The 21,029-nt window shown below is 33.2% G+C and overlaps 3 protein-coding genes across 8 annotated transcripts in view; 1 reads left to right on the forward strand and 2 right to left on the reverse strand.

Annotated features, from left to right (window-relative positions):
* Window positions 1-452: 452 nt before the first annotated feature.
* On the reverse strand, window positions 453-3,644 carry LOC105345603 (putative peptidyl-prolyl cis-trans isomerase). The gene is made up of 4 exons (XM_066078952.1): window positions 3,486-3,644; window positions 2,260-2,461; window positions 1,033-1,152; window positions 453-711 (listed from the first exon to the last, which is right to left on the reverse strand). Exons 1-4 carry the CDS (start codon window positions 3,537-3,539, stop codon window positions 479-481), a joined length of 609 nt encoding a protein of 202 aa, XP_065935024.1. The 5' UTR covers window positions 3,540-3,644; the 3' UTR covers window positions 453-478.
* A 128-nt stretch (window positions 3,645-3,772) lies between these two features.
* On the forward strand, window positions 3,773-7,204 carry LOC105345604 (peptidyl-prolyl cis-trans isomerase B). The gene is made up of 4 exons (XM_011453793.4): window positions 3,773-3,928; window positions 5,592-5,880; window positions 6,260-6,382; window positions 6,610-7,204. Exons 1-4 carry the CDS (start codon window positions 3,875-3,877, stop codon window positions 6,846-6,848), a joined length of 705 nt encoding a protein of 234 aa, XP_011452095.3. The 5' UTR covers window positions 3,773-3,874; the 3' UTR covers window positions 6,849-7,204.
* Window positions 7,205-15,297: 8,093 nt separating this feature from the next.
* Window positions 15,298-21,029, reverse strand: part of LOC105345605 (protein naked cuticle homolog 2-like) — a 35,296-nt gene continuing 29,564 nt past the window's right edge. For all 6 annotated transcript variants that reach the window (XM_066078955.1, XM_066078957.1, XM_066078956.1 and 3 more), the window contains 2 exons: window positions 20,338-20,822; window positions 15,298-17,723 (listed from right to left, as the gene is read on the reverse strand). In XM_066078955.1, the coding sequence (XP_065935027.1) occupies window positions 17,003-17,723; window positions 20,338-20,822 (1,206 nt within the window). In that variant the 3' untranslated portion in view covers window positions 15,298-17,002. The remainder of the gene's footprint in view (window positions 17,724-20,337; window positions 20,823-21,029) is intronic.

Below are 21,029 nucleotides of genomic sequence, written 5' to 3' on the forward strand. Positions count from 1 at the left end.
ATAAGGTTTTCCACCTTGCAAAATAGCCCTATCCTTTAAAAATAAAATTCCCCAAACCTCCTCCTCCCTTTTAAAACAAAAAAATAACATCTGGTGGGTATATCTGAATGAACGATATCAATTGCATAGGGTTCAAATCATCATGGTGTCATCATAATACTGATATGTATACAATTCTTTTCAAGTACAGTATTTCAATCACATCTACACTCTATCAAAAATATATTTATTTGACTTCATCATTATTTCAAATTTTGGTGGTTTTTTCCCCCATTCTAAATTTCCATCTCAAACCAGTCGTTCCTGGGTAACATCAGCCTATATATAAATTAAGGTAAATTTGGTAACATTGAACTGAAAAAATCACTAATTAATCTCACTGAAATTTGCATAAACTATACATGAACCAATACTGGCACACAGAATGCGATGACCAATTTTTAAAAAGCTAACAAGGCAGACTTAGGCAGTGCCTAATTTACTCGGTAGCGTCAGTGGGTGTAGCATCGAACGGCTTATCTAAGGGCAATTCTCCACTTTTGGCAATGATGACATCCTCGGTGGGATGATCCATGGCGTCTGTGGGCGAGGCCTCAATAAGGCGCACTACCTTCATTCCTTCCAGAACCTTGCCAAAGACGGTATGTTTACCATCCAACCAGGGGGTCTTGATGCAAGTGATGAAAAACTGGGAACCATTGGTGTCTGGTCCTGAAGGGAAAAGAGAACAAAATTTTAAATCTTTTCAAGAAACATGGTTACGGTAATTAAAGATAAGTACTGGTATTTTCTTTTGTATTGCTTATCTACAGTAAAACAAATTTATAACAAAGTGCCTGGGATGGACGATTTTGCTTCGTTATAAGCTCAATATGTTATATCCATTAAGTTTACAACATGCAATTAAATCTCGGGGAACGAAAGTCACTTCATTGTAAGCATCAATTCATTATATTGAGTGTGTTGGCTATAACCGTGTTTTACTGTATTGTTTTAAATAAGTTTGATAAATAGAAGAACTGATCTTCCTACCAGCATTGGCCATGCTGAGCCATCCTGATCCATGGTGGTTGATCTTGAAGTTCTCGTCAGGGAAATATTTGCCATAGATACTCTTGCTTCCGGATCCATCGGCTTTATCAAAGTCTCCACCTGCAAATATATGTATATATATATATATATATATATATATATTTTTTTAAATGACATGTTGTCCCATTGAGAATGGGTTTTTCCAGGCAGAATGTGTTGTGAATCAAGTTGACTCATTTGTTAGGGAAAATATTCATGTATTTATTAAGCTCTTATATTTTGTTAACATCTTAATCTTTCATCTCCCTAATTTTGTGAAGATGTTTCTGACCAAGGATTCTAATCAATTATAGTATTGAATTTTAATAATCTAAGAAAACCATGTAAAAAATTAAACTAAAATTCCTTCATGAATTTCTATATCTTTTTTTTTTTTGCTACATGTCAGTCAAAAAACCTGTATTTAACATCAGCAAAGCCTGCCCAATACCTTAATATAGTACATTTATTACTCCTTATGTATAAATTTTATGCAGCACTTCACATTTAACTTGATAATTACTTTTCTTCATAATATACTAATTTGTTGCTCAAAATAAATGTATGGATGTAAAAATAAAACTGTTCCTATCTAGCATAATAAAATACAATTTGAAGCCAGTAATTTATGTTTACAGGATTTAATAAGAATGATGATTATACATATAGTGCTGAATTTTCTGTCAACTGCGCTGTGCGCCTTAAGACAGCTACTTGACTTACAAAGTACCTATGCATGATTCAACCCAATGCAGACATAACTCACATTCTTCAATCTGTCATAAATACTTCTACACAATGAACATCCGGAGAAAAGCATGCAGGTCATTTTTGAGAGAAATTTGTGAAACATGAGATCATTCAAAAGAAAGTACTCACAGCTTAATCTTAAATATGCACAGAAATGAATCTGCTATAGTGACAAGTCACTATATACTCAAAGGAATTAGTAAGAGTATCCCAGATGAGAAAATATGTCCAAAAAAATAAATAGAAATGCATTAAACACCCTTTGAAGCTTCCTCTAGTTTTTTACAATTCAATTTTTATGCATTTTTTTTCATTTGTACCAAAAAAAAAAGAAGAAGAAAATACAACATTTAATAAACATCATCCTCTACAATAACTCTTGATAACATTTCTTTTAACCTTAAAAAATTCAAAACTGGTTGCAATTGCTGTTAATACCTTGAATCATGAAGTCCTTGATGACTCTGTGGAATTTACTTCCTTCGTAGCCATACCCTTGAACTCCAGTGGCAAGCTGTGCAAAGTTTTCAGCAGTCTTTGGTACGGCTTCTCCGAAGAGTCCAATCACCATTCGTCCAGCATCTTTCCCTCCAATTTTTACATCAAAAAAGACTTTTTTGGTAACTGTTAAATCTCCACCCTACAATTGTTAAATAAACAGAAAAAAAAATGATTATCTAAATCAAAATTCAAATTGGGTATATTTTAGATTAAAACTGAAAACAGTTTTAACATCTGGAAACATGCAATATGATGTTTTTAATTTTTTTCCCTTGTAGCTGCTATTGTACAAAAATTAGAATTTAATAAATTAATGGGACATTATTGAGAAAGCCAATTTTCTTATCAAACGTTTTCTTTTCTTCAACGGATATTTCTCTTCAGTATCAAATAGTTTCTTTTCTTCAATGGGTATTTCTCTTCAGTATCAAATAGTTTCTTTTCTTCAATGGGTATTTCTCTTCAGTATCAAATGGTTTTTTTCTTTCAAGATTTTGAATGACTTCAAACCAGAAATCAGTAACAGTATGGATACCTTTTATGAGACCTGATAAGCATCAAAACTGCTGATGCAACAGTTTGGATAAAGTAAAGAGTGTATTAATAAATAACTATAAGTACCTGTATTCATGTTATTGGGACCAATGATTGTTATAGTAAAAAGTCAAACCTGCAAAAAGGCGTTAACTCTAAAATTTAACATTTCACTTTCTTTATATCAACTCAATTTCATGTCAGATCTTAATAAATTAAAATTTGCCTGCTACCCCTCCTCCCCAAACTTGAAGTTGGATTAACAGATGTGAAATCTCTTTCTGATTTGTTGATAACCATTGGCTTCAAGATAAAGAAGGGTTCCTATTACCATGATTACATCACAATAAGGGTAGTGTGCAATAGCCTGAATAGGTAGCACCATATTTGGGTACCCCCCCCCCCCCCCTTCTTACTTTTATTATACTTTTTTTTTCTTTTTACGAAGTTTGAAATTTAGCATAATTATGTGTCAATCAAAGGCAATGCAACACATAACTTTTAAGATCCCATTTATTCTTTTGCCATTGCTAATTTCATTGCCCCAAAACATGAGAAATGCCTGAAAAATCAGACGATAAATTAAGAATTTGTTTAATTACAGACGGTATTATAAAACAAAAATTTACCATAACATAGTGGAGATTCAGTAATAGGAATGCCACCAAGACGTTCATCATCATTTTCTTTCTTGGGTTCTTTGTGGCGCAGTCTTGTCTGTAGATCTAATTTGCACTTGGTACTGAGCGCCACGTATTTCTGCAAATCAAAAATAGGATTGATGTCGTAAAAATAATGTTGATGCAAATTCTAAAAGTTTTTTTTATTTAATTTCAGAAGCGGTACATCATGTACAATAAAATGTTTCCATTTATAATACCACAGTTTTAACTACATCGTCATAATTTACATCATGAATAATTAATTAGGAAAGCCGTAAAATACTACTGTACCTGGGACCACTTTACGGTTTGGATTTCAATCGAGAGGAGGTTCGAGCAGACGAAAAGAGTGAAAAATGCGGTACATTTTGATTGCCGTTGCGATTTTCAGTTTCTGTGGATTTTCTGAGGTATATAAATTTTATGTGTATTCAGATGTTTTTAAAAGAGGCGATTTTGTCCTTTTGCTGCTGAAAAAAACTGTGAATGAGAATCGTCCATCTGTTTTATTAATTAGTCTAACGTTAGCACCTGGAAAGAAATTGTAAGAATTAACGACCTGGCAGTTTTAAAAAATCAATTATAAATTAAAGTGTTCAAGACGCTTGTAAATTTTATTTCTTCCTTTCAAATAATTATTTTCATTTTAAACCAAGTTTCTCAGTCACTTTTTGTTGGTTTTAATTCCTTATAAATGTGGTTTGTCTTGAACGTTGAAATTACGTCGTGGAGCTTTCACAATGATAAATGAAAAACATGACGGTATATTAAATGGACCAAGAGTTTTACTACTTCGTGACAAATTTAATAAATCATTAATTATCTTTAAAATAGATGCAAGAATCTTTATCTATACACGGAAAACGAGTATCTTGACGGCAATGCATTCTTGCAAATGCTTTATCCTAAGGATTTTTAAGAAAAAAAAAGATTTTAAGTTTAATTGCACATGTATTATTAATACAAATCATTATTTACAGATTAATCAAAACAAATATATTCAATTTTTCATTTTAGTCTCGACTCTGATATTTATATTTAATAATAATATTTGAATCTAAATTTCAAATATGTGTCACTTTATTATGTAGTTATTGTACAATAGAAATTATCATTGAAATGTCTCAGTCTGAAAGTTTTTTGGAACAATTTGTCTGAAGAAATTTGTGTATTTGGGTGTGTATGATGAATCAAATTACATGGTGTTATAATTTGCTGAATATTAAGCAGATGTGTTTTACCAAGTCTCCATTTTCATTGATTGAATACCATAGTTCAAAAGACACTTACTTGTCAAAATGTCAGATGCATCTAAGTAACGCATTAGTGTGAAAAATTAATCCTTTAGATTCACAATTAAACAGTATTACCTGACAAGTTCATAGTTTCATACCTAATGTATGTATACATTTATTTATATGTTATTTAGAAAAAGGACTCCCTATCTCCTCAAAGGTAATTTCGGACGTTCTTATAGAACAGTTATTCTTTAGTATAAAAAAACATGAGGTTTACGTGATTAAAATACAATGCTTCATTATACAACCACACTTCTAGCGAGAATTACAAAAACGGTTTCTGTCATGTAAGTTGTCAAGATCATTTGGTGGAACTTGTCACACACCTGCATTTATTACCTTAGATAAAAAAAAGTTACATCTATTTCATATAAAGATACTCTGTGTATATTGTATAAGTTTTTGGCACAGATAAGTCTTATATCTAAAAAATAAGATTTTAGCTTTATATGAGACCATAGACACACCAAACCTTTGAAGTAAATGGGGAAAAAAGAGAAAAGAGCTAATTGAAATTTTGAGAGAGAGAGAGAGAGAAAGAGAGAGAGAGAGAGAAAGAGAGATAGAGAGAGTTTAGGAGTCTCATGTTCATTGTATATGAAACAAATTAGCATCAAAATCATGTACCGGTACCAGTATTTTATACAGTAAAATTTTCTAAAGACTATTTTATTGAATATATCTTTTAAATGTTATAACATATATTTACCACTCTGAAGATAAGGGCTACAATTGTTATATCTTTTAAAGTTTTATCAAAAAATGAATTTTTCAGGCAAAAATAAGATGCTTCGACACAATCACACAGATGGTGTATCTAGACATTGGATTTGGTTCTTATGCTAACAATCCAGCATGGAGTCAGCAACAGAATCAACAAATGCAGAAGACTATGGCCAAAGGCCCGCCTGCTCCTCAGAACACAAGTCGTATTGTCATTGGTCTATTTGGAGACACGGTGCCCATCACTACAAGAAACTTTGCTGCCTTGGCAACTGGAGAATATGGATTTGGCTACAAGGGCAGTCCAATTCATAGAGTAGTGAAAGATTTCATCATCCAAGGTAAACATGTTTGAAAAATATAAAAAAAGAAATATGCAGAAGAGATTTTTAAAAATCTGTCATGATGACAGAACCAATTCAAAATTTAAATGTAATTATTGATTGGAGAAATTAGAAATACTGGTATGTGTACAGTATATGCTGCAATATTTGTCAAAAGCATTAAAAGTTTGATGTGGAGGGCCTCTGCGGAGGTATTGCCTCAAGCACATTTGTATGTAATTTCAAATAAAATCAAAAAAAAAAGTTTGATGTGCTATTGAGGAATCTTTAAGTATGTCTTCTGTGGGAATTTTGAATTGCCAAATATCCATTTTAGTGAGGAGCCATTTTCTTTACCGTTCAGCAATGAATGGTCATTGTATTTTTTGTTTTATAGGTGGTGACTTTGAGCACGGAGATGGTACAGGAGGAAGAAGTATCTATGTTGGAGACTCCTTCTTGGATGAGAACTTTGACATCAAACATTACGGCCCTGGCTTTGTCAGCATGGCTAATGCTGGTAAGATACACAACGTTTTGCAGAATTTTCCCTAAGAAAAGGTCTTCAATTTTATTCTGCATTTGGAATTTATAGCATGTGTTAACTGTTTGGGATTATACTTGCATGTGGTCTGTTAAGAATTTCAACAAAGTCAGCAAGACACCTTTGTCATCATGGTACCAATATATGAAATGCTGAGCAATACAATATATAGGTGTTTTAATATTTTTATTCTTTACTTTAAGGTAAAAACACCAACAAATCCCAGTTCTTTATCCAGATGGCTGCCCATGAAAATGCAACACATTTGGATGACAAACATGTCGTCTTTGGCAAGGTTCTGGAAGGAATGGATGTGGTCAGGCAGATAAATGCCGTGCCAGTGGACGTTAACAGCAGGCCCATTCAAGACATCGTCATCGTCCAAAGCGGAGTCTTGTTTATGGATTATAATGTCTTCACAGAAATGATCCCCAGCAAATAAATAATTGCTATACATGTAGAAGATAAAAATCCAGAACTTTGGAAATCTTTAATTAAGAAAAAAAAATTTGTGTACCGGTATATACATACATCTATTGTTGTGTATATATAGATATTGTAAACAAAACTTATGTTCATTCATTATGATGTTGTGTGCGGTCCGGTCGGCAAGAGTCCTTTCCGTGGAAAAGGTTTCACGAAGACCTCGGATTTAGATGATCATCTTTGTTATCTTGAAGAATTTTAACCATATTATTCATGAAGAAATTTACTAAACCATAAATCATTGTCTTTTGAAGGGATTTTTTTCCTTCTTTGGGCGACAAACTTTAAAAAATTTAATCACATTTATTTTGGCATTTACTTAAAAATACACAACGCCATCTTTGTAAATTTTAATGACATCAGCTAGTGTAAACCAATGTGAGGAGCTTTTTGAGGACAAGCAATTTCCTTATCAAGGTATAAAATGTTATGCAAATATACAGCAAATTGTTCTTAAATTTTACAGACTGTTTATGTAAATTAACCTACAAGATGAAGAATAATTTAGAACTGCGTGACTATTTTTGGGATACATTAATGATATTTTCCCATGCATACGGGGAAAGTTTGTTGGATGTTGTTGAATATAAAAGAAAGCAAACATTAATTTTTCCAAAAAGAAAGACTTTAGAGAATATTGTGTAAATTGAATTCTAGCTGTCTTTCTGGTTTCTCTGATAATGCAAATGCTATTTGTATTCTGATCAGGTATGAAGCTTTGGAAATGATTGAATAATGCTTTGAATAAGGGGATCTGAAACCTGTTAAAAACTGATATGTTGTTAAAAAGTATTTTTAGCTAGATGCTATGTTGGACAGATTGATATTTTTTATGATATATATATTACGGTATATTTTTTTTTTTAATCTTAAATTGAAAGGAAAAGAAAATTAACATTCTATGGTGTTTTTAGAAAAGATTTATCTTTTAAGGTTTATAGTTTAATCTGAAAAGAGATATATGCTCTTTGGGATTCTATTTTTACACATCTTTTTTTTTTTTCTTTCATCATTGCATTCTTTTGATCTGTAAATATATGACTGTATTTTTATATGATATATCTATATGTGACAGAATACTGTTTTGACAAGATGGTGTTCAACTGCAAAATAATGTGCCAAACACAAAGGCGGTGGTTTTTTTCTAAAGCTATGCAGAAGAATCGTGCTATTAAGTATGCTCTGCACTTCCCGCATTTATACGCATGATTGAGTAAGTGACATAGGATTTATGAAGCTAGGGTCAAATTATTACCATTAGGGTCTCATTATAACTGGTTTCATTTAATTCAGGAACATTATTTATAAAAAGAAATATTTTTACGTTTAGATCATAAATAAACTTCATTGACTGTAATTATTTAAGATTTGGAAAGGGATGGGGATATTTGTTTCAACTCTGTGACTTCCATGTATCGTAAGAGACAAATGGGATCATCAAAGTTGGATTTATATTTGCATAGATTATGTGGTTTGATTTTTTTGTTTAATAATCATTGCATTCACTAATTCATTATCATGTGAACCCATTGTTAATATTCTCTGTACATTGTACATTTTTTAATGATTAAAAAGTGCAGGTAACCATTGAGATTGTTAATTGTTATTTCTTGTACAGTTATACTAAACAGATTGTTGGATGGACATCTATGTAGACAGAGTTTTTTATGCTCCGGTTATGAAGTGGTCAGGGCCTATAATTACCTCTTCCATCTATCATTTTGTCAGTCTGTCAACAAGAGTTCATTTCAGCTCAGATAGTTTGAAGGGTCCACAGTGACGATTGTCTGTCCGTCAATATCACCAAGCCCTGTTTACTTACAATACATACAATGTTGTCTGGTTTCTAGGATCTGACTTCAGAAATAATTAGACTTTTTCATACTTTTTAAGAAGTAAAAGGTTGTTACAAGGTGTAATATCCTAAAATGTAGAAGTCCAATTCATTATTTTAAAATGTAATATACATTTCATACTATAAAATGGACATTTTTTATTTATCTGTAGCCTGTAAGCTGTCTTTTGTTAATTTTGTTTTATTTATTTTATGGGGGGGGGGGTGGGTGAGTATAACGATTTTTAAAATGCTATATGTTTCATTCAAAGGAGAATGAATACAGACGTACACCGTTTATTTGATATGGAGCCCTATTGATGTAGTAGTAAACTAGAACGTTGCTCTGCAACGTCAAGACCAGATGACGTTATAAAAGAAATTATAGCAATTGTCAACAGAAGTCGGAAACTTCTTGAAATTTATGATCTACAGGGGGGAGTGGAATCAGAAAGGTTTTTGTTTTTCTCTGATATATATTATAAATTGTACTTGACCACAGTGCGTGTTTTTGCGGTTTAATAAAACGGAGGTAACGTTAACATGAACGTATTAAAGCGTTGAATCTTCGTTAATTCAATTATCATTTCTTAAAACTGTTTTTTTTTTTGCATTTAACCTTAATGATACAAAATGTCATCCAAATGTCACCTTTTGATTAATAAGAAAGCTTAATTATTTATAAATGTATATATATTCATTTGGAATGCATTCTTTATTTTTCGATGCGACGCGAAATATAGCCCTCTTTAATAGATATAGATTCACAGACATGTAGGTAGACAACACACATGTTTTTCAGCTCTCGGGGTTAAACAAAACAATGCTTGCAAATTATGCAGATATTGCATTCATGATTTTCATTATGGTTTTGGACGTAGGTACACCAGGCACGTAATTTCTGGATCTGCCCCCCCCCCCCCCCCCCCCCCAATGTTCCTCTGCGGTTCTTAGGAGAGGGCCGGTTAATTTTCAGTTTAAACTTTTTAAATTTTATTACTTAAAGTTAGTATAACTGAAACGAATCGCAAATATATCTTAAACTGAATTGCAATCTCCTGTAGATCCAAACATGAGAATGTTGACAATGACAATTTCTTTATTCTCTGAACTGCATAATACATGTACATGCATCGCATGTTTTGGAGAGTGACAATGCAAAAGTTAAAAAAGGGGAAAAAAGTATGATTGGCAATTAACCTAGAGAGCTAACTCTCGATTATAACTTTAATGAATTTAAACAGATTAATCAAAAAAAATTATTAGTAGTATTAAAGAGTTGTTGAAATTTGTAAACATTTGGTTGTGTGTAGAAATATATTAAGGTATGTATAAAACTATCTTATCTTTAATTAATTGTTACATCTGTACAATGAAATAAATAATGAAATTCATCTCTTATTTCAATACAGTTGCATATGGTACATATACGGTTTTCACGAGGTATACCATACCATCTACATCGTTCTATAGGCAATTAAGCATTACCTGTTCTAAAAGTATTAAAAAAATTCTGATATTTTATAGGCAGATCTAATAAGTATTTTTCCAAGAATAACGTGGTTTTAACAATTATATAGTTAATACCTTTTGATGAATTATACATTTCACTATTCCATGACTGCTTGAATTGGTCTAGAAGTATATACAAAACAGTTTTCTTAAGCCACTGGATATTTACATTTTGTTGGTACAAAATAAAAGATAGACCACAATCATTCAATATTTTAACAATAAATTTAAACCAGGGTCTGTTCATTTAATCCATTACATATTGTAATTTTTACGAAACTTTTCTATTCTGTGAAAAGACAAGTTTACAATTGTCCTCAAGTGCTAAGTGTGCAAATTAGAACTATACGCGTCATAATAATCAACGTTTAATTGCTTCATTAATTAATATTTCCCGGTCTGCGTACTTACCAGGACAAAAGTGAAATTTTTTATATCTTCTGCGTGTCCAATATATCAACAAAATCCACACCCTCTTTTGAAATTACGCAAGCACATCTCTAATGTTCTATCTTATAAAATCAATGTTCACCCATGCAGTTTGTATATGCAATACGTATATACATGCATGTATTCGGGAATTTTGGCGTAATAAAAAATCAATGCTAATAATTGATTTGTATCCTTACATATTTAGAAACTTGTAGATTATTTGATCAAAAATAGACAAAAGAAGATGGTGGATAAGATAGCGCAAATGTCCATTTGGTTTAGTCATAAATTACAATTTCAAATTTAATTTTTTCCCAATCAAATCTATTTGATAATGTTATGATACAAGTCTACAAAAGCACACTTTCTAACTATATTCAGTTTTTAATATATATAACAAACGATAAGAAAAAAAAAACCCCACTGCATCAAGCTTTTGTAGTTTGAACTCACAACATAAAAAGCCTAAACATGTATAGTAAATTTTGTCTGGTGCTCGACTTTGGCCACAAATTTACGGACTTGTATTATTTTTAAAACACGTTCAATTATTGAGATACAAATTAATATTTTTAATATAGAATGTGTCATTTCTCTATGTTTTTGTTGATTGAAATCGTTTTGTTTACCATTAGACCTTATTTAGACTTTGACAATAGATCTAATATGGAGCACAGACCCACTCTGTAAAAAGAAAAGGCATTGAAGTTATGAAAATGACAATATTTGGATATTTTGATACGCATACATCAGATTAATAAACCCATATACCCCAAGACTTAGTATTGAACACATTTAAGGTACAAATCGATGTTGTGTTAAATATACATTGTTTTGAATGATTTTATTGAAAAAAACATCACCAGTTTTGTTGACATTTTAAATTTTTTAGCATTATATCTTTAAATAGGCATTTTACATGCCTTATCCATCCATCCTCTTTATGATATTTATGAGAAGTCAAACAAAACATTTGAATACATCTCCATATCATTAATTTCATGCCCCACCCCAAGGAGGCTGGATGCACGCTCTCTCTCTCTCTCTCTCTCTCTCTCTCTCTCTCTCTCTCTCTCTCTCTCTCTCTCTCTCTCTCTCATCTAAACTAAGAAAGACAACCTTTTTTTTACTTATGGGCTTGCTTTTGATCGTCCAAAATGTTCATTCTGACTAATATTGCATGTCGAATAAATCATCACCCACAAATTATATTCTGGTCAGCAAACTGGAACAATCCTTCTTGTTTGAAAAATTCAATTCAAACACGTAGAGACTCTAAAAAAATGTCAGAACTTGCAGGTGTGCATGACTAGATATAAGAAAAAGGACTAACAAAGTACCTAAAATGAATATCAATAAAAATGGCCATGGCGTTTCTTTTTTTTTTTTTATCAAAACTTACATATGCAAAAATTACGAATATAGAGAAAGGCAAACCAAGCATATATGATATAGATAACACCAAACATAAGAATGAAAATCCTTTCAAGGCTACTAATCCACCAGGCAAGAAAAGAGGTGGCGTCCATGCAACAAGAATCTGGGCAGTGGCGACGGACACTGGAGAAAATCTCAAGGTACTATGACCCCTTCAGAGCAATGGCGGATCCAGAGGGGGGGGGGGTTCCGGGGGTCGGAACCCCCCCTCTCTCTGGGACATATAATTTTTTTTGAAAACTTTTAATGCCTATTTAAAGGCAGTTGTCCCCATTTATAATATAAATACTGTATTTATTTCAAATAAATGCTTTTAAAATTGCTGATTTAAAGAATTGTTTACAACGCACCGTAATTTACATGTACGTGTACATGTATTTCTTATATGAAAAACCCTAACGATTTTTTTTTCGGAAAAGGTACTCCCCATCAGCATCTGGTGCTCACATCTGTGAGTAAACATGTGGAAATTTTTTTTAAAAAATTAACTAAGCAGTGTCGCTAAAAACACAGATTTATAATAACATCTACAATGTATTGTCTACTCTATTTCTTTAAAAAATCGATTATAGTTAATTTTATGCAAGTTATGCTATTTTTCTGGAATACTAGCTATACCGTACCTTCATACCCACATGAAACACAAAAGAAAGCCCTTTTTTGTTTTGTTTCCAAGAATCGGAAATTATGTTACAAAATACCGTGTAAGGGGTTTATATATAAACCATTATAAAAATGCACAACTTTTCAAAACTTTCCTGAATAAGATCGCATCTGTACTAGTGCCGGGTGATGTGGCGCACCCATTATACACTATTGCTTGTACAATTGTATTTCACATGTTCCATCTATTCAGCAGATAAACTATCCCCATTTTTTGTCATATCCTATCATTTAGACCTTTATTTAAGAAGGCAAACGATAGAAATCAAAGTCAATAAATAGTTCAGAATTTAAACATCGAAGACCTAAAAAAATTTACCAAAAATTCACTTTTATAATAGCTTGTCGTAATAAGTTATTTTTGGTTTCTTAGTGTTTCTAGCATAGACGCACGTTCTCATTGCTGGAGACTTGGATATTTTTAAGGCTGGAAATTATGCAAATCTTCCTTACCAAAACCAAAACGCTCAATAATGCAGTGCACTCTGATATTAAAATAAATGTGAAATAGATATTGATGAGATAAATGTTCATTAAATTTACGCACGGAAAACGTTCAAAGGGCCTTGTTTATTGACAAATAATGTATTTTGCACGTAATGATTTTCATCAATTAGAACCCCCCCTTTTCAAAATTGCTGGATCCGCCTCTGCAGAGGGAACTTAATAGAAATCAAAGTACTGAAGTACTGACGGGAGTTGATTTTATCGATTATCATTTATTCAAAATCAACCATATGTGATGGCAAGTAGTATCAGTAATCGAAATATTTTTGAAAAATTGTATGGATCCAAGCAAGATTGAACTCTTGTTCAACCAAACGCTCGACTGTCTCCGTTAATCTCCGAAAAGCAAGAGAGACTCTGTTTCGTCGGATATTAACGGAGACAGCCAAGTGTCTGGTTGAACGAGACTACATTGAACTCTAGCGTAGGAATACATACGACTTAACTAAATTTCTAAACTGTATATTATATGTACAATTTAAAATCTTACTATTTATTTTCATGGTAATAAATAAGTTTTCTTGAAAAACAATGCTTCAGAATACATACATGTAGCATCGAATTTATCGATTATTTTTAAGAACTAAGTGTTGTCAGCGGTATTGATTTGTACTTAGGTCCAAACACTGTTTCACTTTCGTTTTGCCCGAGTAAGTGCATAGGAGAGTTGATTAAAATCAACTCCCAAAAAGGAAGTAATCCAATAAACAAGCAAGTAATTATGCAAATAAATAAAATTAAAGTGAGTATTTTAAGAAATGGTTTGAATATACGTCTTTAAGCCCTATTTTTTTAAGGATTATTGCTATTATGGTGTATATACATGCTGCTTAGAACTTCTCTCATGATACAATGCGTGTATTTTACATTTATGAAAAAGTTACGTAGATCCATCTCTGAATCTTTAGATGTCAGGCGAGCTAAATAACAGAGGTCGGTTTTTTTCCCCAAATTTTACGCATTAAAAGATTTCATTCCAAAGAAAAAAATATAAAAAAAATTCAGGAAAAATGAATTATAGGAAAAATTTAGCTTATCTGTTTTGTACTACTTTAAGGATTGGGCTGAAGTTGAAGTTTGAATGTTTTATTTCTACCAAAAGAGCGATAACCTTTTTTCATACATTGTAGGCGCCCACCACCAAAACCCAGTGTATAACATAAATCTACATTTCTACCGTTTATTATAAAATCGACAGTTTTAAGATGATTTTTTTATACACTGACTTTGAGGGTGTATGCTTCTTCCAAGAGAGTTTCCATAATATGTGGCACTGACTTCGTAAATGTGTTGCCGCATGAATGTGGGGGAAGGGGGGTGGGTGGGGGTGGACAGGATCATTTATTCACAGCACAAATTCCTAATTATAGACTAATGCAGTTGTTTTCTAATTGTGTTCATTAAGATATTTTGCAGTCATTAGCCATCTCAGGTCCTCATCCCGATTTTTAAAACAGGTGTCAGATAATGTTTGCCTTAAAAGACACTGCATTCGTACCTGATTTGTCAAAAAGCTAGCGTAAAGGTGACAACTATAGTCATAGAACGAAAACAAAAAACGCATTTTTTCCCGAACAATCTCATATGAAAGAGAAAACTGGGCGGAAAGATTTGCCGACTGTTCGTGATACTGAACTGGAACCAGGAAGTCTTCTATGGGAATGTTTGCAAGCGATTGAGATTGAAAACTTCGTAATTGATTTTTTTTTTTTTTATTACATGTATACTAAATAAAATAGCAAATAAATGTCGCCGGGCGCCTCATATTTATGTTTGTCGGAAAACTACTATCAATAGTTTGTCAAGGATCGGATAGCTTTTCACACTTGAATCTAAAGTGGCTGCAAGTTGCTAGTCGTTTCTATATTTTCAATATATATGGTATGATTAGTTCATGATTTAAATAGCTACTAGGAGAGAATTTCATCTTATTGCTTTCAATGGGGAAGTGCATATATATTAGAGTTATCTCTCTTTCCAAATGCTTTGGCCAATCAATTGAAATCACAAAATATTCCGATTTTGATTTCATAAATTTTATTTCAACATTTCCACAAAAAAGGGTGATATATAACAATACCATTGTAATCTTAACAAAAAAAGATTTTACACACATCGTCCATCAAAAAGTTTTTCTCAGAAACATTGATACTTATAAAGGTACCATCAGCAAAGGTACTCGAAACTGCATCAGTAAAAAACTGCATCTTGTTACATGTCCATATTTTTGTCCATTTTTTCTGCAATAAAAGTCTGAAATTTCAGCTTAATCAGCACCAAAAATCGAGGGTGAGGAGATATTCCAATGAGATTCATACAATATGTTTTAAGATAAATTGCCCTTTGCAGACGAAAAAAAAAATAAGAACAAAAAATATGTGTATACAGTTATGACTAACGGATCATATTTGTACATTTCCACGCACAGGTGTGCGAGTTACATCATTGGCTGAGGTAGGTTAAGGACAGGTCAATCTCATTGTCTGGTCAAGTTCAAGGTCACATTCACTCGGTCACTCAAATGTCATGCCCATCATTCTCTGTACTTTGTCACCCCCCCCCCCCAAAAAAAAATGCCAGAATTTCCAAATACCAGTTATTTTCAGACAGCTTTTGCCTCTTACTTTGCATGGTTTCCATCAAACACATGCAGCTCTAATTTTTATCTTTTATATAGATGTATTACGAGGGAAAACATTTCTTTTTATCTACATGTTCTAGATCCAAAATTCATAAATCGAGTTACATCTCATCAAAAGCATCAATGGAAAGAAATATTAGAACTACCAAAAAAAATGTAACATTTAGTTGGCCTGGTAAATGTATATTTTTATCGCTGAAATAAAAGGAACAGGTATTCACTGCGAGATATCAAGTCCCAATGGTACATCTTTTATCTTCTCCCAGACAAAAAAAGCTCGATAAAAAAGGAGCCATCTCCATACAGTAGAATCAAAAATATCAGATCTACGTAAACATACACACTCGATATCAGCCATTCATCTTTCAGAGACACTCAATATGTTTCACAGATAACGGGCCAAAAAAAAAAAAAATAACCCCTCCTTTATATTGAACTCCGTATAGCAAATAGAGCTGATTGTTTATATTATTTGACATTTTATTTGAAAATGAAAAGAAAAAACCACTAAAAACGTTTTTTATACATTTCAAAATTATTTGCCATTTTTGTTGAACTGAATACTAAATGAACTAATAATAACATTTTATTTACACATAAATACGCAGGGGGAAAAAAACAGATCAAATAATTTATGAATGTATGAAATGAAAACTATTTTTTTGAATGCCAACAAAAAAAATGAGTCTGGTATTTCATGATGTAAGCATATGAACCAGCATAAAGCAAAGAGAAATTAAGTTTTCCCTACAAGGGAAAAAGATTGATGAATGTACAGGCATGGATGTGAAACTGAGTATTTTAAACAAAATTATATACAATAAGAGGACATGATTTATCACATGAAAACATTTCAAGAACATACATTTCACTGGCCAGGCATTTTCTCTCCCGACTCTGAGCATTAGAAGAAGAGGAGGGAGAAAAAAAAAATAACATAACAAATCACAAGGCCATACAGTTAAAAAAAAAAAGGGAAAAAATCATGTCGAGGAAAATGCAAGGGAAAAGAGAAATTCATTAAGATTTTAAATTAAACTCTAAAAGTAACATAACAATACTCTAATGGATTCCAGTGACTTGTTCATGCCTCATAATAATGATGATAATGGTGATGGTGGTGATGCTCATGGAAGTGGTGGTGTTCGTGCTTTTGAACCACTATTTTGTCCCCATCCACCACATCACACGCGTGTTCACGCTCTATCCACTCTGCGACCTGCTGCATTGCAAGGTCGTGATCTTTGTCTCTGTGGCGATGACGCCGGTGATAATGGGACATTGAATCAGGCACATGCACTGGCAGACTCACTGGGCGAAACCGTCCGTGCTTGTGCGGTGAGGAGCCCTTGTGGTGTCCCTTTGGTGACTTGGTCTCCACCTCCTGGGGGTCAAATGACCTTGACCTTAAATGCTCAGTCTTGACACTGTCCAAATGCTGTTGTTTGATTCTCTGTGACTCGCGCTGGAGGTTATCACATTTCTTGCTGGTTTCCTGACTCTTGGACCGCAAGTGGTCCGCTGCGGTTCGTGCTGATTGTCCAACGCTGTTGTTGAGGTTCTGTGCTGAGGACTGAGGTTTGGCATTGTGCTCAATCCCGGCTAGGTCGAGGTAGTAGTTGCGCCTGTCCTGGCATTCTTTCGCCCGTTCCTCCTGATTATTGGGGTTGGGGTTGTTGTTGGCGGGTGTCGCCGTGCTGGTTTGATTGTTGCATGTCACCACGTTGGTACAGTGAACCCTGTGGCGTCGTTTGTGGTGCGAGTGATCGTGTGTCGTCATTCCTCGACAGTCACTATGATGTCGTCTACAAATGAATTAAAGAAAATATAACTTAAGTTATACATTTGCAAAAGCAAAACACCCTAAAGTAAAATTGCACTATCTTGAACTCAAGCATTAGGGCAACAGAAAATCTGTAAGATTTCTAAAGGTTCAAGATATTGACGTCAAAATAAAATAAAGAGTGATTGGGACTTCCAAATTTCTTCCATAAATTTGAAAAATCAAGATACTGAAGTTCAATGGTAATCTTAACTCAGGCAAGAAATTAAACAAATTCTGCAAAACATAAGGGTGTGTTGTCTATTGATCAAAGTTAACCATGAAAACCAATATCATTTTGCACTCGATGTACATACGAAATGATACGCACAGTTGATATGAACATCCAACACACCCTTTGTTGTTTTGAAGAAATAACTGATTTGTTTAGGAAAATCATATCATTCATCAATTATCAAGTAAAAAATAAATAATTTTTAATCAAAAAAAATGTCTTTGAAATGTTTCCAAAATAACAACAATTCTAAACATCTAAAGCCAAAATGAAAAGAGTCCAATCCTTTTGAAATCAGTATCTTAAAAGGAGTCTTGTGTTCATAAACACAAAATCATTGTCTTCTACACCAAACAATTCTTTTATCAATGCATAAACTCCTTTGAAGCCAGCAAGAAAACCCCAAGTTTGATACACCAGGGTAAAACTAAAGTCAGAACCAAGAACTCTTTATTGTAAAAGATTTTTTTCCTGCTATGAGAGATCTTTGAAATCCTTAATTTATCCCTCTTTGAGCTTCCCAATTTTGGTTTTTGTCTTTGAATAAGTCATAAAACAAATCTCTGATGGATCATATTCAATTTACACAAAGCCACACACTATCTTTGAAGCCAACTAATATCCACACACAAGATTCCTAATTTCTTTCCTTTAAAAGGATGTCATTGTGAAAATTGACTTGACTTCTGTGAGTTTTTCTTCTATCTCCCCTCTTTCTCCTAATGAATAAAGGTAGAATAAAGCACATGTCAGCCTACTGGACCTTTGATTTAACTTTGAAGACCCAAAATTATTCTCTTTCATTTCTCTTCCTAAAGAGATCTTCCCTTTGAAGGAAGTTCTACCAGTAAATTTCAAGTACAGAACAAGTTTTGATCTTCTCAGATTAAGAACATCTACCAGAAAAGAACTACTGGAAAGATGCTTGGCAATCCCTAACAACTTGAACGAGATGTTGTTAACTGAATCCACTCTAACAATTTAATCCGATGAACCTTTTTAAAAATTAAAGCCATTAATGCAAGATTTGGTGAAAAACTAAACTGTACATTGAGTGATCTTTCAATACCAAATAAACATTCAAAGAGGAATTTCCATTTCACCAGGAGTCTGATTTTATATTAAATAAACATTTTACAAAGGAATGTCCATAACACACGTAACAATGTACCAGTGATACACCCATGAAGAACTGATGAGAGAAGATCTTTTGAGAAAGAAAGGTAGAAATAAAATTATACTGAGGTGATTGTCCGAGCTTCAACTACTGGTAGGTCCTTATATAGGGAGTTAGTAAGTTTAACATAAACAGTGGTTTCTGTCTCTGAACACATTTTGATCATGCACACAGAGAAAGACAATTATACCAACTTTGTTGAGAGCGATCTCTTCTTTATCTTGAGTAGTTTTTCACTTTATCAGGTTTATATTACATATATACTAACATACTTTTTTCATAAAAACATCTAAACTGTACGTTATAATGAATAATACCTCAATACTTCTACATAGTGGTTTAAGCTAGCTATCATGTCTAAAAATGAAAATGCTTGACAGATTTCCTGGTCACTTCACATGAAAAGATATATAAATCCAAGCGTAATTGTAAAAACATGACAACAATGGCCCCATTTACTCTCTTTCATTAAGGCTAATATGGGTTTTTTTATCACTGGCAAAAGGAGACAATATATTGCTCCATCCTGAGCTCCAGCATCCTCATCAGTTCAAAGAGTTTTTCTGCCTCAGTAGCTAGTCTGATTGCATTACATGTTTGAACTTCAAACGGAGGCTCACAAATAAAACTTTCTTCCATTGCTGCTTAATTACTCCCAGAAACATTTTCAGATGGCAATTTTATTCATTTATTCTGTGTGATCTCAAAAAATGATGTAGAAATATCACAAGAATAAAAGGATTTTTACACACACTTGGCATGTTTGCTCAAATGAGCCCAACATGTTAAAAGTCCATAGATTCCTCCTCCCCCCCTTAAATGAAAAAAAAACTCTTTCTTGAATTGTCATCAATGGAGGCAATATTCTAACGGTGCAGATTAAATGATTCTTGTTTTCAAAGAGAAATATTTTTATAGATTGAAAATAACACTTCTGCCCCCACAAGCATACACTTTATATTGCAATCTGTGTGAAAACTAAGTGAAAGCACTCGAGTGGCAAAAATTTGTTTGCATTTCAATTACACTTTAACATCCAATTTCAATAACTTTCAGTGCGTTTCTTGGTGCGGTGCAGTTTGTCACCACTAATAATAGTTTATATTACCCACAAAATTTTTGAATAATATGTTGTTCAAATCCTGAAATGACTTTGATATGATCTGCAATAAAACCAAGAATTACCTGAGCTGTTTCACATGGTTTCTCTCCATGTTTTCCTGAACCAGTTCCACAAGCTGCTGCCTTTCCTGAGAGGTCAGCTGAATTCTCTTGGATCCTGAACACAGAAAATCCTGACTCTGGGCCGTGCAGGGGTTATGACCTTTGACCTGACAGGAGTTCTGACATTGTCCTTTTACCCTTTCTTGTAAGTCACTATTGCACTGCTTGGCAGGCAACTGTACATGAGTGGCTGTCAGGTTATTGTTGAGTTTCGCAAACTCTTTTGATTTAGGAACGTCCTTCACCTTATCACTGTCCTTGACCTTCACCTTATCACTGTCCTTGACCTTCTCCTTTTTGCCCTTGGAGGGAGACTTGTTTTCGGGCAGTTGCGTGTTGTCTTGTCCCACTGTAAGCCTCAGTTTGAGGGTCTTGGTCCCATTGGAAGGGATCTTAATTGACGATCCTACAGCATCGTGCAGAGCTTTCAGCAAACTTGATAGGTCCTAAAAACACAGAAAGAAAAGAGCAAAATGAAAGTGACTTCTGTGAAGCAAGAGAAATGCATTTATTATCATACACTGGACAGATCTTGACACCAACACCTGAAAGTGTATGCATTTTTCATTCTTTATATTTCTTTCAGACATTGGACTTTTCACTCATCTGCTGTCAATTAGCTGTCTTTATACTGTTCTGTAGCAGGTGAATTT

Source organism: Magallana gigas, chromosome 3 (assembly GCF_963853765.1).
Source record: "Magallana gigas chromosome 3, xbMagGiga1.1, whole genome shotgun sequence".
Lineage (NCBI taxonomy): Eukaryota > Metazoa > Mollusca > Bivalvia > Ostreida > Ostreidae > Magallana > Magallana gigas.